Source organism: Phyllopteryx taeniolatus, chromosome 6 (assembly GCF_024500385.1).
Source record: "Phyllopteryx taeniolatus isolate TA_2022b chromosome 6, UOR_Ptae_1.2, whole genome shotgun sequence".
NCBI classification, from domain to species: Eukaryota; Metazoa; Chordata; class Actinopteri; order Syngnathiformes; family Syngnathidae; genus Phyllopteryx; species Phyllopteryx taeniolatus.
This window is the reverse complement of record NC_084507.1, coordinates 6,133,779-6,151,278: the sequence shown is the minus strand read 5'-3', so window position 1 is coordinate 6,151,278 and position 17,500 is coordinate 6,133,779. Positions and strand designations below refer to the sequence as shown.

General features: G+C 42.7%; 1 protein-coding gene across 2 annotated transcripts in view; it reads left to right on the top strand.

The window, feature by feature from the left end:
* Window positions 1-17,500, top strand: part of emc2 (ER membrane protein complex subunit 2) — a 58,105-nt gene that overhangs the window by 22,906 nt on the left and 17,699 nt on the right. Inside the window, exons 6-7 of one of the 2 annotated variants that reach the window (XM_061776723.1) lie at window positions 6,325-6,410; window positions 6,804-6,863. In XM_061776723.1, coding sequence (XP_061632707.1) covers window positions 6,325-6,410; window positions 6,804-6,863 — 146 coding nt within the window. The remainder of the gene's footprint in view (window positions 1-6,324; window positions 6,411-6,803; window positions 6,864-17,500) is intronic. The other variant, XM_061776722.1, reaches the window with a different exon arrangement.

The following is a 17,500-nucleotide window of genomic DNA, read 5'->3' as shown; positions in this document are numbered from 1 at the left end:
AGGCGAGCCCGACTATATCTAGTCGGAACTTCTCGACCTCACACACCAGCTCGGGCTCCTTCCCTGCCAGAGAGATGACATTCCACATCCCTTGAGCCAACTTCTCCAGCCGGGGATCAGATCCCCAAGGTCCCTGCCTTCGGCCAACGCCCAGCTCACACTGCACCCGACCCCTATAGGCCCTCCTTTTGAATCATGCTATCAGAGAGGTACCGGTATTAATTCGACAATTTGTGGTTTTAATTTACAGTGTTTTTCAGTTTGACTGAACTGGACTGTTTACTGTATAACTGTTGTAGTGTTTCGTGTATAAGGTGCATTACGCACTATTGACTTTTGAAGATTTTTGTCGCGGGAAAAAAATCTTCAAAAATCAATAGTGTGTAATCTGGAATATAGTAAAAGTTTGAAAATTCCTTCACAGTAAAACGATATACATGAATAGATGTGTTTCAGTTCAGCCATAAATCTGTTTTAAATCTTGTGATTTATAAGTTTTCATTATATTTAGGCACATATTTAAAATGCTATAACTCATCTACTCCTATATTGTGTTTTAAGTATTTATGCTCTGATACACTCTGTTTTAGTTTTAACACTGCGGCTTTATGGGGGTATTTTCCACCTCCCATGTGGCCATTGGCACCTGAGCCATATAGTTGTTAAAATACTTTTTTAAATCCGTTAGTCCCCTAATCCCATAAATAGTTGTTGAAATGTGAATGTTAATCAAGCTCACGTGTATTTATTCCCCCTATGCAGCTTTTGTTGAGTAATTTTTATTGTCTTGAACCGGGACTAAATGTTATCCAGGCATCTCTAGTTTTGTGCAATACGTGCCAATGGTCACGTGGGATGTAGAAAATACTTCCAAAAAGCCGCAGTATTAAAACTAAACACTAGGGTGCACCACAATATTAACTACATTATTTAAGAACAGGGAAACCTCAGTGTTAATAATATTACTGATCAGAATTGATTAGAAAAACAAATTAGGAGAGGATCACCACTAACATTTATTGCATATAAATATATAAATAGATGGGAGGTCATGGGTGCGCATTATACATAGGAAGAATAGTTTTCCTGATTTATTTATTTTTTTTTAGTTTTGGGGGTGCGCATCATACTCAAGCGTATTATCCATCCATTTTCTACCGCTTATCCGAGGTCGGGTCAGCAGGGACCCCCAGACTTCCCTCTCCCCAGTCACTTCATCCAGCTCTTCCCGATGCGTTCCCAGGCCAGCCGAAGGACGTAGTCTCTCCAGCGTGTCCAGCTCATGACCATAGGTGAGGGTAGGAACGTAGATCGACCCGTAAATCGAGCGCTTCGCCTTCCGGCTTAACTCTTTCTTTACCACAACAGATTGATACAAAGTCTGCATCACTGCAGACGCTGCACCGATCCGTCTGTCGATCTCCTGTTCCATTCTTCCCTCACTCGTGAACAAGACCCCAAGATACTTGAACTCCTCCACTTGGGGCAGGATCTCATCCCCGACCTGGAGAGGGCACGCCACCCTTTTCCGACTGAGGACCATGGTCTCAGATTTGGAGGTGCTGATTCTCATCCCAGCCGCTTCACACTCAGCTGCGAACTGCTCCAGTGAGAGTTGGAGGTCACGGCTTGATGAAGCCAACAGAACCTCATCATCTGCAAAAAGCAAAGATGCAATACTGAGGCCACCAAACCGGACCCCCTCTATGCCTCGGCTGCGCTTACAAATTCTGTCCATAAAAGTTATGAACAGAATCGGTGACAAAGGACAGCCTTGGCGGAGTCCAACCCTCACCAGAAACGAGTCCGACCTACTGCTGAATATGCGGACCAAACTCTGACTCCGGTCATACAGGGATCGAACAGCCCGTATCAGGGGGTTCGGTACCCCATACTCCCGAAGCACCCCCCATAGGACCCCCCCCGAGGGACACGGTCGAACGCCTTCTCCAAGTACACAAAACACATGTAGACTGGTTGGGCGAACTCCCATGCACCCTCGAGGACCCTGCCGAGGGTGTAGAGCTGGTCCACTGTTCCACGGCCAGGACGAAAACCACACTGCTCCTCCTGAATCTGAGATTCGACTTCCCGACGGACCCTCCTCTCCAGCACCCCTGAATAGACCTTACCAGGGAGGCTGATGAGTGTGAACCCCCTGTAATTGGAACACACCCTCCGGTCCCCCTTCTTAAAAATGGGGACCACCACCCTAGTCTGCCAATCCAGAGGCACTGTGCCCGATGTCCACGCGATGTTGCAGAGGCGTGTTAACCAGGACAGCCTTACAACATCCAGAGCCTTGAGGAATTCCGGGTGAATCTCATCCACCCCCGGGGCCCTGCCACCGAGGAGCTTTTTAACCACGTTGGTGACCTCAACCCCAGAGATAGGAGAGCCCGCCTCAGAGAACCCAGACACTGCTCCCTCATTGGAAGGCGTATCGGTGAAATTGAGGAGGTCTTCGAAGTATTCTCCCCACCGGCTCACAACGTCCCGAGTCGAGGTCAGCAGCGCCCTATCCCCACTATACACAGTGTTGATGGTGCACCAGAATTTCCTCGAAGCCATCCTGAAGTCTTTCTCCATGGCCTCACCGAACTCCTGCCATGCCCGAGTTTTTGCTTCAGCGACCACCAAAGCTGCATTCCGCTTGGCCAGCTGGTACCCATCAGCCGCCTCAGGAGTCCCACAGGCCAAAAAGGCCCGATAGAACTCCTTCTTCAGCTTGACGGCATCCCTCACTGTCCACCAACAGGTTCGGGGATTGCCGCCACGACAGGCACCAACCACCTTACAGCCACAGCTCCGGTCGGCTGCCTCAGCAATGGAGGCGTGGAACATGGTCCACTCGGACTCGATGTCCCCCGCCTCCCCCGGAACATGATCAAAGTTCTGTCAGAGGTGGGAGTTGAAACTCCTTCTGACAGGGGATTCCGCCTGACGTTTCCAGCAGAACCTCACAATACGTTTGGGCCTGCCATGTGGGACTGGCATCTTCCCCCACAATCGGAGCCAACTCACCACCAGATGGTGATCAGTTAACAGCTCCGCCCCTCTCTTCACCCGAGTGTCCAAGACATGCGGCCGCAAGTCCGATGGCATGACCACAAAGTCGATCATCGAACTGCGACCTAGGGTGTCCTGGTGCCAAGTGCACGTGTGGACACCCTTATGCTTGAACATGGTGTTCGTTATGGACAAGCCGTGATGAGCACAGTCCAATAACAGAACACCGCTCGGGTTCTGATCGGGTGTGCCGTTCCTCCCAATCACGTCCTTCCAGGTCTCACTGTCATTGCCCACGTGAGCTCTGAACTGCTGTTTGGTGCATAGGCACAAACAACAGTCAGGACCCGTCCCCCCACCCGAAGGCAGAGGGAGGCTACCCTCTCGTCCACCGTGGTGAACCCCAACGTACAGGTGCCGAGCCGGGGAGCAATAAGTATACCCACACCTGCTCGGCGCCTCTCACCATGGGCAGCTCCAGAATGGAAGAGAGTCCAACCCCTCTCTAGAGGACTGGTACCAGAGCCCAAGGTGTGTATGGAGGCGAGTCCGACTATATCTAGTCGGAACTTCTCGACCTCACACACCAGCTCGGGCTCCTTCCCTTCCAGAGAGGTGACATTCCACGTCCCTAGAGCCAGCTTCTGTAGCCGGGGATCGGATCGCCAAGGTCCCCGCCTTCGGGCACCGCCCAGCTTGCACTGCACCCGACCCCTATGGCCCATCCCACAGGTGGTGAGCCCATGGGAAGGAGGACCCACATGACCCTTTCGGGCTATGCCCGGCCGGGCCCCACCAGGCGCTCTCCTTCGAGCCCCACCTCCAGGCCTGGCTCCAGAGGGGGCCCCCGGTGACCCGCGTCCGGGCAAGGGAAACCTGAGTCCATTTTTTGTCTTCGTCATAAGGAGTCTTTGAGCCGTGCTTTGTCTGGTCTCTCACCTCGGACCTGTCTGCCATGGGTGACCCTACCAGGGGCGTGAAGAAGCCCCAGACAACATAGCTCCTGGGATCATTGGGACACACAAACCCCTCCACCACGATAAGGTGACGGCTCAAGGAGGGGTCAAGCGTATTAGCCGCAAGAAATTACGGTAAAACTGACAAACCATGTTGTTTTGGGCTGCTCATTTGTGCAAAAACTTTGTTTTGGAGACTAACAATTAGGCTTTACACGATCAGGATTTTGGGGCCAATCAGCGAGTTTTAAAAAACGATAACCGATCTCCGATCACAAGATGGAGTAGTGTGTCTATTTACATGACTTTTTCCTTTTACTGTATATACTTGTGTACTGTATACTGAGTATCTTCTCTAGTCCAGTGGTTCCCAACCAGTGTGCCGTGGCACATTAGTCTGCCATGAGCAATCTTCAGGTGTGCCATGGGAAATTATCAAATTTTACTTAACAGTTAAAAAAATTATTCATTTACAAGAAATCATGTATCTTTGTTCCTCTATTTATGCTAGTGAGGCATAGTGACAGACAGAACAAATAAATGCTCTTCTATTAGATGGCAGGAAGTGTATATAGAAATTACTGTGTATCTACTTTTTGCGACATTTTTGTTTTTTGGTGTCATGAGATTTTCCAATTGTAAAATATGTGCCTTCTCTCCATAAAGGTTGGAACTCACTGCTCTATTCAGGCCATGTATTCTAATCGGTCAGGTCAAACCAACATTACAACGTGACAGAAATAATGGGAGCTAACCTACTGTAGTTGAGTTACTTTATTGTAATTAAATTACTTCACACACACCGAAACTTTAGAGCATGAATTGACATCATGTTGGGATGTTTACGCACAACCGTTAGTGCTACCACTAGCTTGCTAGGCTACATAACGTTTTGTTGCCTGCTTGCGAGCCGTATCGTATTAAAAGTACGTGAACATACCTCAAGCAAGCCTTAAATGAACGTAATCAGCGCACTTTTTCCCCCATTTTTAAATTTTTATTTTAATTTATTTTTTTAATAATACATGCGTCGCAATATCGTCGCCATGGTAACGAGTATATCCAGTCGCGTTGGAGTTGACAAGATAAAGCCCAGTGATCGTAAAAGACAGGATGCGGTGGTATCGGAATACAAGATTTTATTGCAGTAGTCTGACAGTGTAATCGTGAAAGACCAAATTTGTCTTGTAGTCTGATCCACGCATTACATGTTGTCTGTACCACACCGCCGACATGTTTTTTCATTTTTTTTTTCAATAACTTTATTGGTTGTAAGGTATTTACAGTACTACGTCAAAAGACAGGCGACAAGGCTAAAAATAAACTAGCTTCTGAATTAAAATATACTGTACACGATGGCGACGCAAAGTAAATGTCTTTTGCGGAGCCGATCCATGATGTCAAAACATGTCACAAAATTGAAGATTTTAAAAGCCATTGCCATCTTAACACTGAAAAGCACTTGTACATGGACATTAAATGTTCATGAAGAATTTGTGTGAGAATATCACAGTGGTAATGGAACAAAGTGTATACTTACACCATTGCTACTGTGTCCAGTGGAGTTGCATTAATTACAAAAGTCTCCATTGCATTACCAACTAACGTGACTTAATAAGTGGATTCCTTTTGATGGTATGTTAGAAGAAGGCTCAAATATATAGCCCAGTTGACATAATTCTTACATTGTTCCCAATGGCTTTGATAATGACTGAAGGAGAGGAAGCCCCACTCAATCAAGTGCCAATATAAAGTAAGCTGTGGCAGGGCAGTGCACTTTGAATGGAACAGCATCTTCTTGTTAAGTTTTTCACTCACTACCATGAGCAGGAGGGTAAAGCGGGTAAACGGTGGAAAAGTCAGAGCAGTGGAAGTAATAATTCATAATTCAGATTGATATTCTAATCCACCACTAGGTCAATTCAGCATCAAAACAATGCGTAAAACATTTTTCAGATCATGTAAATTGAACAAGTAGAGTCCAAGATGGATGCTGCGCCCGCAGGAAGTCCAGCTTTTGGGTTCAGGGCAGTGTGCCATTTTCCTCTAATGGTTCTATGATGACTCACCACTTTTTTCTTAGCCTGTGAGCTCATTTATTGGACATATCTTCCTTAATGTCTTAGTTGCCTTCTTCATTTAAAGCCTCCATTATTGCAATAAATACACTTTACAATGCTAATCTATTGTTTATGGCTTCTCCCGTTTATCTTCATGGCTATGTTGTTATAATATACCAAATTGCTAGCGTTTGGGCAAATAAGTTTTCATACTCATACAATCAGTCACTCAGTCACATTCCCTCAGACAAACACTCTTGAGTCAATTTTTCAAATCGTGTTTACTTTCTACTCTTCAGGCTGCAAGAAAACGCAAGATCTCGATATTGAAGGCCCAGGGAAAGAGCCCTGAAGCCATCCGGGAGCTCAATGAATATTTAGAGCAGTAAGTCCCTCTCACCTCATTCCACAATTGAAAGACTGCCATTTCTAATATGCATCTTTAGTGTATGTGCTATATTTATCTTGTCTATTAAAAAAATTATCAATTTTACAAATACAGTCCCTGTTGCAAGAAAAAACATGGGTAGTTGGGTGGATATTATGGGTAAATGGATATATTTTGTAGTGGGGAAGATTTATACATGTTTAATACCTGTGCACGTTTCAATAATCTGGTGCTATCCTGATTAGAAGGAAAGTAATGTGTCTTATTGAAAATTGCCTTACTTTTCTTAATATTTCTGTATATCTGTCCATATAAACATAGCTAGTTTTGGCTAGATTAATTTGCATGTCTTATTCATTATTTTTTTCAGTGGTCAGTTTGTGTTCACAGATTTGTTGGTGACCAAGAAGCATGGCATGAGTTGTCAGAACTCTACATAAATGAACATGAGTAAGTACATTGGCATTATGCCACTAAAGTAGGGCACCCTCTTTTCAGTGAGTCTGAGTAAAGATTTCATTTGATTTCACTTTCTTGAGTGCATGGATAGGCTCCAGCACGCCCGCAACCTTAGTGAGGAGAAGCGGCTCAGAAAATGGATGGATGGATGAATGTTTTTATGCTCTCTTAACACAGTCTCGCTATATAAAGACATGGTGGTTGAAAGTCGCCGTCTTGTTCACTGCTTTAGTCAGTCTCCTCCACCTGCACGCTTTCCTTTCTAAAGATAGATGGAGCGGCGTCTCCTTTATTATGAATGCCGTGTGCGTGCGCCCGTCCCCCTCGCTATGACGAGAGCAAGCCTTGCGTGGCGGAGCGGTCGCGAGCTGGAGAAAATACGTGCTTGCGGAGGGTCCCCTCCATCGTCGAGCCAGGACGTGCCGCTGACAAGGGCGCAGATAGCACTGGTACCCGCTCAGATTCATAATGACATCGATCCATCCCCTCCACTTTGTAATCCCCCCCTCTTCCTGAAGTTGGCTCTCCAACTCTGCAATGGTGACGAAGCTTACAAGCCAACATTAAAATCAGGCTATCTGCTTCTCATGTTAAACACTACCTGTATAAGCTACATGTTATGTTGTTACGTTTGTACGGCTGACAAGCGCTGGGAGCACACAATTCAGGCCTTACGAGCCCAGTTGAAATTGTACACACCGTCACCGCACCGCGTCGTGAGTCTCACTCGCCACACTGTAAAACATGTTTGCTTAAAAAACTTAAAATTAAGTAGCAATTTACACTATTTGTATATTTATCTCGACATAGCTAGATAGGTCTTATACTCAACACTAGCTGAATTAAAATACATTCTAAATATCCATGGAAATAGTTACATCTTTTCTTTTTAAACTTTGAACCAGCACCTATTTTTTACAGCATCCGGCCAGTGGCTAGGGTTTGAAAATCAGGTTGCCGCGCGGTGCCTGTTCTAAAAAAATAAGAAACAAAAACCAATTACAGCGTTTCGTCATATATAAAAATGTTTGTGTTGTATGCACCATAGGGAAATCCTAATATTTAATTAATGTGAATTTCATATACAGTTTACATAATTATTTTTATGTAAACGTTGTTGTTGTTATTGTTTAAACTACAGTTCATACACACATTCAAATAAAACTTATTTAGGCATGATCGCAAATAAAATTTCTCCAATATGTTTTGTTTCATATGTAATGCATGGTCATGCTGTGACTCCCCAAAGAAGGGTGCGACCAAATCATGTGCTGGTGCGACCAACTGAAATAGTTCGTCGCACCAGAGTGACCAGTTTAAAAGGTAGTGTAGAGCACTGTGCTATTTATTGTTTTTGTGTGTGCACGAATATTCGTGGTTCAATTGGAAAGCGAAAACAAGCTTTTTCACCACAGCCCTATGTGCTCGATTAGGGGGAGGGGGGGGGCACTGCCCCACTTTACCATAATGCAAAAAAAAAAACAAACGCAAAAATGGCATCTGATATTGCACTAGGCTTTATTTTACAGTGAGTCCGCATAATTAAATTATATTACCTTTACACTTATTAAAATCTATAGATACTGTAGAAGGATGGAGCTATTAAATTCAATTGCAATGTTTTCGAGTTCAGGGTAGAGTTATCTCTACCTTTGCATCAATGCTCTTTCCCACAGCAACAAAGGTCAGTCATGTTATCCAACCCTTCCTGCTCGCCAACACAAAACACTAAGCCCTGCCTGCACATGGACCAGAAAACTAGATGCAGTGGAACCTCAATTTTAACAGCTATTCGAAGTCTGGACAGTACGTGTCCTAAAATAGTTTCCAGTTGTCACTTTGTTGACGAAGTCTTAGTTCCAGAATTGGCCAATGTTTACTGGCGCTGTGTCCCAATATAGGCATAGACTGGGACACACGTATTTCACGGGTCACAGATATAAGGCTTCTTTATACTTGCACGGGTGGCGACCGTGCCGATGTCACTGCGGCGATGCTGCCTGCAGTTTGCCTTTATACTCTAGCGCAACCCACATGCGCTGTTTTAAAAATTTGCTGCAGTTCTCCTCCAAGTTGGGGGTGTCGCTACGGCTGGTATTTGCTAGGACACCACAGGCTGGAGTTTCCTCTGCATTTTATGGCCAATTCCCGTAGCCATTTTTACTTTCCGGAACAGGGAACGAAGCAACAACAATGGCGACCGTGGAACAGTGCCTGCTAGAACAAATGGAAATAGATGACCAGATGGTGCGTTTAATTATATTGCAAAATCGATCAAAGTGGCATGTGCAGCTGAGTAGCAGAGTACATCAAACACGGCATGTGACTAAAACGGACCAATCACGATGGATGATCTCCGGCATTCTGCGCACGTCGACAATTTGTGCCATGTGCGTGTCAAGTGTCGCATTGGGGCCGCGCTGCCCAATGCGTCAGTCACGTGATGCAATGCGGCGCGCGAGTATAAAGAGGCCTATACAGTATGACTGGATCCAACCAACAAACTTGTCTCTTGTGCCTACGTGATGGCCACGTTGAATCTGCCGACATTCCATCAAAGGCAATACATTGACATCTGGAGGCCATGTTTAATGTGGCAACCATTCCAGGCCATGCATTGACTTGGCGGCCATGATGAACACACTAATTCCTCGCAGCTCATGAAAGCGACACACCTTGACTCGCCTATGAGTATGTCAACAATATCACAATCAAGCACACCAGCATGGTGAGTTTGGATAACATTTTCAAATGTTCTGACATTTTCAAGCGTTTTTATATTTATTTACAATAACTTTGTACTGTAGTGGCCGTTTTAGGCCACGAAAAAAGTACAAAACAATAATTTTGTACTGTACAGTTGGTGTGAGAGAGGAGGATGCAGGAGATAGGCTTACATGGAAAAGGATGACATGCTGTGGCGACCACCTAATGCGACAAGCTGAAAGGAAAAGGAGAAGACAATAATATGGTTGCATATGGCCACAAAGCAAAAGTGCTTTAATGTAATGGACAATCGGCAGTAACGGACAACACCAGGTCACCATGCTAGCAAGCTCATAACCAATGTTAGCAAACCCACCTTCAAAATTGTTGAGGTACGATGAGATGTAAAACAATTCCAACAGAAAGAGTGAATATTGATGCGCACATATTGAACAATGCGAACATTGATTTGTCTCCACAAATGGGGTCACATCACAAAGTTTCACTTTACAAAGAGGAACTAGACAAGGATGCCTACTCTCACTCCATGCTATTTGCACTATTTTTCTAACCACTGGCAATATCGATACAGCAGAACACTAGTATTAAAAGTATCTGCTCTCCTGTGTCCCCCCTCTGTCCGGCTGCATTTTCGATAAACATCAGACAGAACGGACAAGGGGAATAGGGGTGTGAACCACACCAGAACAATATTTTGACAGTCTAGATATTTGACTACAAGTAATGTTACAAAGTCAAATTGTGTTTTTTTGGATGGGATGGGGGGAGGACAGACACCTGGTGAGGACATGTAACGACTAACCAATAGGACAAGATTAGAGATGACAGAAAAGGGCAGGGCAGGATTCGGGAAATGAGCAAGGCAGTATTACTGATGAATGGTACGGTGGGATGCTTTTATAGTGTCTAAACACCTGTCTAAGAACCTGTGAGTTGATATCTTAATACAACCTGTGTTGTTATTAGTGGTCCCAGCACAAGCAATTGAAGGCTATAGCGTGTCTATGGAACTTATTATTGAATGAACATCGTATCACATGCATGTTAGTCAACTGGTGTACAGAGTTGCTGTGCCGGTACATCGAGGAAGGGTAGGCCCGACCCCCTCCCGCATGTCTTTCTTTTAACAATAAGTAAAGATTTGTGCACGACAGAGTGGAGGTACATCAGAAAATCAGAAGAGCAGAGATAACTCAAGCAACTTTACTCATCATACTCTATCATTCACCTAGAAGTAGTAGTATTTTTAGAAATATTTTTGTTTTACTTTTTGTCTTTAAGGAAAGTAATGTGGTGACCACCCTGCGTGGTGGGGTGGTACCCTCGCTATTGATTAGCCGGCACTGATTACATACAACCCTGGATAATGGTGATAATGTTTTGAGCTAATGCTCTACAATAAAAAACCAAGTCTGACGCACACAGATTAATTTTGTCCGAATTATTAAACTCATTATTTGGCTCTGGACTGTGTGTAAATGGCCTTCAAAAACCAGCATCGCTGTACCACTACTGACTATGTTACTCTGGAGAAATTATTGCTGTGAAAAAGTCAATTCAAACGGGTTTTTATTAAAACAACAAAGATTGTGGTAGAGTAAGACTTGCACATTATTGTATGGCACCTTAGGGATAAAAGAGGAAATACCAGTAGTTGAGACACACTATGGAATATATTTCACTTCAATTTGAACTCACAATATGGATGCCTGATATTGAACCTCAGAGGGCACTTGGATGAACACATTGGAAGGTTGTGAGGCTTTCTCAGCCAGAGGTGTGAATGAAGCTCTGTCCATGTTTATCGCCTATCCATTTAGTAGGATTTCACTTTTAAGTCACCACCTACACATGAGCAGAAATACTTTCTCCCTCCTTACTGACATCTTTGTTACCAAGGTGAGTTGCTGGACCAGGGGTCGGCAACCCAAAATGTTGAGCCATATTGGACCAAAAAAAACAAATCTGGCTTGAGCCGTAAAAAATTAAAAGCCTTATAATGAAGGCAACACATGCTGTGTCTATATTAGCCTACTATCCAAATAACATAATGAGCATTCATGATTAAATGTTTATTTTTCCTGGAGTGCATCCTGGAGAGAATGACGCACCACGTAACTACTCTGCTGTACAATGGTGTTTTAAGTTTAACTTCCATTATTGATGTTATGTTTCATTGCATTGATGCAATTATAATATATATGTAATATATATGTCCTCAGAACTGTGAGGCGGACGCTCTAAGCAGTCGTCCACCGTGCCGCCGGAAAATAAAATAATGCACAATTCTCTTCTCCTTCCCCCCTAATGGCGGCAACAGACATAAATGAATAGATTACAATTGCACGAGTGATAAATCACAGCCTGCAATTAAAACACAGCCTGCTTAGATAATAAAACAGCAGCCTTTTGAAAAGGTAAAGTATATAAAATTAAAATAATACAGTTTAAGTTCGATTTCTGTGCATTATCCTCTTCTCTTTAGTTTTCTACTAGGCTTAACACAATCAGGATTTTTGGGGCCAATCACAGATCAGCGAGTTTAAAAAAAACGATAACTGTTCACCGATTCGATTACAATATGGAGGAATGTGTCTATTTAAATGACCTGTTCATTTACTGTATATACTTGTGTACTTCATTGCTCAGAAAATTATATTTACAATAAGTAATGTATCTTTGTTCCTCTATTTATGCCAGTGAGACATAGTGACAGACACAAATGAATGGTCTTCTATTAGATGGCAGGAAGTAAATACAGTAATTAATGTATCCACTTTTCGTGACATTTTTGTTTGTTGGTGTGCCGTGAGATTTTTCAATTGTCAAATATGTTCCTTGGCTCCATAAAGGTTGGAAAACACTGCTCACAGATCGTGTATTCTAATCAGTCAGGTCAAACCAACATTACAAGATGACAGAAATAATGGGTGCTAACTTACTCTAATGAAATGACTTTATTTTAATTAAATGACTTCACCCACACCAAAACTTTAGAACATGATTCGACAGAACGGCGGCATGTTTACGCACAACCGTTCGTGCTACCAAAAGCTTGCTAAGCTACATAACGTTGGGTTGCCTGCTTGGCGAGCCGTATCGTATTAAAAGTTGTTGTCTTGTTGTTGTCGCTACGGTAACGAGTGTATCCGGTCGCATTTGAGTTGACAAGATAAAGCCCAATGATCGTAAAAACGGGATGCGGTGGTATCGGAATACACAATTTTATTGCAGTAGTCTGACATAGTGCAATCGCGAAAGAGCAAATTTGTCTTATAGTCTAATCTGGCTGGGCATTATGTGTTGTCTGTCCCACACCGCTGACAGTTTTTAAAAAAAATAAATAACTTCATTGGCCGTCAGATATTTACAGTACTACTTCAAAAGACACGCGACAGGGCTAAAAATAAACTACCTTTTGGATTCAAATATACTGTGCACGATGGCGACGCGGAGCAAATGTCTTTTGCTTGATCGGATCTTGAGAATTATGACATTAAAGCCGATCAGCATGAAATGCTAATTATCGGCCGATACGGATCAGGCCGATAAAATCGGTGTAAAGTCTATTTTCTACAAATGCTAAGTAAGTCAGTGCAAGGTAAAAAGCACGCACAATTAAACGCACCCATCCTCGGACCTGAGAAACAAAACACGATAATATCCCTATGTGTCATTCCAATATATACTGAAATCAGAAACCACTTTATAAAAACAGACACTTAGTTGCTAAATATGTGCCTATGACAGACTTGTGTTCTTACCCGTTTAATGTGACTTCTGTTTTCGGACATCACTGGACACCTTCTCAACATTGGGCATGTAAGATGTAACTTTAATCTTGACACGTGACTGCAAGCTCTCATCTGTGAGGCGGTTGCAGTATTTGGATTTAATGTAGTTTGTGTTTGAGAATATCTGCTCGCGCAGGTATGTTGATCCAAAGATGGATAATACTCCAAATGCTAATGTCTTCATGTCCCTATAACTGTCAGGAAGAGCATTCCATGTTTCAAACACAAGTTTCTCGGGTGTTGCGAGGCTTTCAATTTCGCTCCATCTGTGGCTTTGGGAAAGCTGGGCTTTCTGGCTATCCTCAGCTATCATTCTCTTTTTCCCTTTGCGATCCATGGCCCATCACACACCCGCCGGTTTGTTTGCGACAGCCACCTGCCACGCCGAGCTTAAAGAAGCGCGCGTCCCAGGCTGTGACAAAAATCTTCGTTGACAGAAATGTTGAAATTTAATATTTCACACATTGTTACTGCATTGGAAAACGTTAATGTTTGTGTCATGTTTGTCCTCCTACAGAAACCATATTAAAACAAAAAATATATTTTTCTCCCCCATCTTTTTCCACTGTCATACATTTTTAAAAAGCTCCAGGGAGCCACTAGGGTGGCGCTAAAGAGCACAAGAGCTTTTTTTGTGTCCCCTTGATGTTTAATCTGTGGTTTGACAGTGTTTGTGTGTATGCGCTGGCTTAATGGTAGCTTGGTTGCTCTGGTATGAAGGTAGTGGCAGAAGGAATGCACAGCATGGTAGGATGCCTATTTATTGGATATTTCATGCTTTGGTAGGTGAAGCTTTATTGCTGTAGTAGCCAGAGGAAATCCATGGCTGAGCGGATTATCTCCCAGTTTATCCAAACACTTCTAATTTCACTCCCACCCCTATCTCCAGGCGTGTTAATTTCTTTTTAATTTTCTTTATTGTGAATTTGAAAACAACCTATTTCCCCTCCTCCTCTTCTGGACAGCATGGCATTATCACTTTTTTCCAGAAGGACAGAAAGAGCGAGCACTTGCTTTGAAATTCTCAGGAAAAGATGGTGGCACTTTCATTTTCCCGAGCCAGAAGAAAAAGTGTAATTCTAAGTCTAATGGCGATGTAATGAGGAGAAAAACTTTCCTACTGCAACAAATAAACAAAGCAGTTTTTTGTTCTGTGCCATTTTCAATGTTGAAGGGCTCAACATAAGTGATGACATCCAATTTGAAAACAATGTTTTTTATCCATTTATTGAACACTTTTCACTTTTAAATAATGATAGTATTTTATAGTATGAAAATATATGGTATGAAAGGAACCTTAAGGTTTTCTAACAAATCTTATAAGGTGTATACTCAGTTGAGAACAGCAAAGCAGGTGAATTTTAACTTGTAAAACATCAACACTGTCCTTCAAATATATTTAATGGAATCAACAATGTTTACACAGTTTTATAGTTTGTGGGAGTATTACAAGAGCATTATGAAACCGTTGTTTGTTTGTTTGTTTTTTTTACCCCAAACACATACTGCACAATCTAAGAATGAAAATGTTAAAATATGCAGTTGATCGTTTTATAACTCTCCAAAACAATAATTGTACTGTATCGCTCATATTGTAGCTACTGACTTGCTCAAAAACTGGTATTGTTTGAGCTTCAGAGCAGCCATGGAGAGTAGTGTGGTGATGTTGGATGCCTTAGAGAGAAACAAAGAGGAAAGAGTCTGGCCCATTTACAAGACTCTTTTTGGGTCTATTGGACCAGATTCTGTTGCAATCCAGGGCAACTGCACAAGCACATCTGAAAGACTTTATGGAGAGGAAGTGGTAATTGTAAGCAGCCCCCAACTTTCTGAGCCCTCTGATCTCCCTTTTTGTGCAACCCCCTCCCACTGTTTATTTCTTTCATTCTCTGTCCCCACCTTCCTTTGCCTCCTATGCTGTTTATCTTTCAGCCAGTTACTATGGCAGGCTTTAAATAGCTGTTGTGGCAGTTGAAGGTAGGTGGTATAATCTATAATTTATTTTACACTATAATGTAAATCATTAGCATAATAGGATATTTCGCAGTAATGATAATTTATTATTAGGGATGTCTCTATCACATTCTTTTTGGACCAGAGGCTTTGATTTTGAGTGTGGTTGTCATACGAGAGTGGCTCCATCGAGCGGATGCAAATTCCTTGTAACATACCGTAATTTCTCGTGTGTAATTCACATTTTGTTTCTCCAGAAATTGTCAAAAGTAAATTATACATAGATAGAGGGAAAAATGGGGAAAAACAACTTTTACGTTTTATAAATGTATGCCACCATCTAGAGGTTATGAAAAAGCTGTACACTTTGATTCCAATAGGCCATTGCCACCTAGAGGTTATGAGAGAGGTGCACGCTTTCATTGTAATATGCCACCGGCACCTAGAGGTTATAAAAAAGGTGTAGCCTACACTTTCATTCCAATATGACAGGGGTACGTATGACTGCATATGTGTACAGTTGTGCTCATACATTTGCATACCATGGCAGAATTTGTGTAACATTGTTGTTTTTTTGTTTTTTTTTAAATGTGACTGATGAGTGAACAACAACCATCGTTAATTTCTTTATGGTTATAATGTTTTGTTTAATGATAATGCTTGTCTGAAATGCTTGACAGTTTCATTTGAATCCCATTAAAATATAATTAAATGTTTCGCTTGGCCCTTCATGTTTTCTTTAAAGAATTGTACCCATCTTATAAATTCTGCCTGGGAAATGGAACATATGAGCACAACTGTGTGTGTTCTCATTGACGAAATAAAAGAAGGGTTGTGAATTCCAAAATAAGAGCAAGTAAATAAAAGGAAAGTATTATATTTTCAAATAAAGTGCTTAATTTAAGAATAATTCTTTGAAAAAAAAAAAAAAAAAAAAAAAACCTAACAAAATACAGATAATACTTAATGTTTTGATCATATAGGTAGAAGCAAAATAATGCATTAGAAAAAAGCATTATACATGGGTAGAAGGGTTTTCCAGAATTTTGAGGTCAACTTTGGGGGGGTGTATTATGCATGGGTGTGCATTATGCACGAGAAATTACAGTACTTGGCCTGTGTGTGTGTGTATATATCATCATCTTCAGCCATTATCTATCCACTTCAGGATGAAGGATTTCCAACTTTTCTTATTGCGAATGCTTATTTTCAACATATGGCGTTCCATGTTCTTTTGGGTTACACGTAGTCTTTGTATAACTTTGGCATTCGTAGTCCAAGTTTCACTACCGTAAGTGAGGACTGGTAAAATACATTGAGTGATGAGGCTGAAACTTGAAATTGAGGGTGTTATGTGTAATGTGATTAGCGGCTATGCCCCACTGCTAGGATGTGAACGAGAGGTGAAAGAGAAATTCTGGAAGGAGCTAGACGAAGTAGTTCTGAGCATCCCAGACAGAGAGAGAGTCGTGATTGGTGGAGATTGTAATGGACATGTTGGTGAAGGTAATAGGGGTGATGAAGAAGTGATGGGTAAGTACGGCATCCAGGAAAGGAACTTGGAGGGACAGATGGTGGTAGACTGTAACAAGGATGCAAATGGCTGTAGTGAACACTTTTTTTCCAGAAGAGGCACGTACATAGGCTGACCTACAAGAGTGGAGGTAGAAGCACGCAGGTGGATTACATCTTGTGCAGACGATGTAATCTGAAGGAGGTTACCAACTGTAAGGTAGTGGTAGGGGAGAGTGTGGCTTGACAGCTTAGGATGGTGGTGTGTAAGATGACTCTGGTGGTGGGGAGGAAGATTAGGAAGACAAAGGCAGAGAAGAGAACCATGTGGTGGAAGCTGAGACAGGACGAGTTTGTGCACCTTTTCGGGAAGAAGTGAGACAGGATCTCGGTGGACGGGAGGAGCTTCCAGAAGACTGGACCACGACAGCCAAGGTGATCAGAGAGGCAGGCAGGAGAGTACTTGGTGTATCTTCTGACAGGAAAGGAGAGAAGAAGACTTGGTGATGGAACCTCACAGTACAGGAAATCATACAAGGAAAAAGGTTAGCTAAGAAGAAGTGGGACACTGAGAGGACCGAGGAGAGGCGAAAGGAATACATTGAGATGCGACACAGGGCAAAGGTAGAGGTGGCAAAGGCC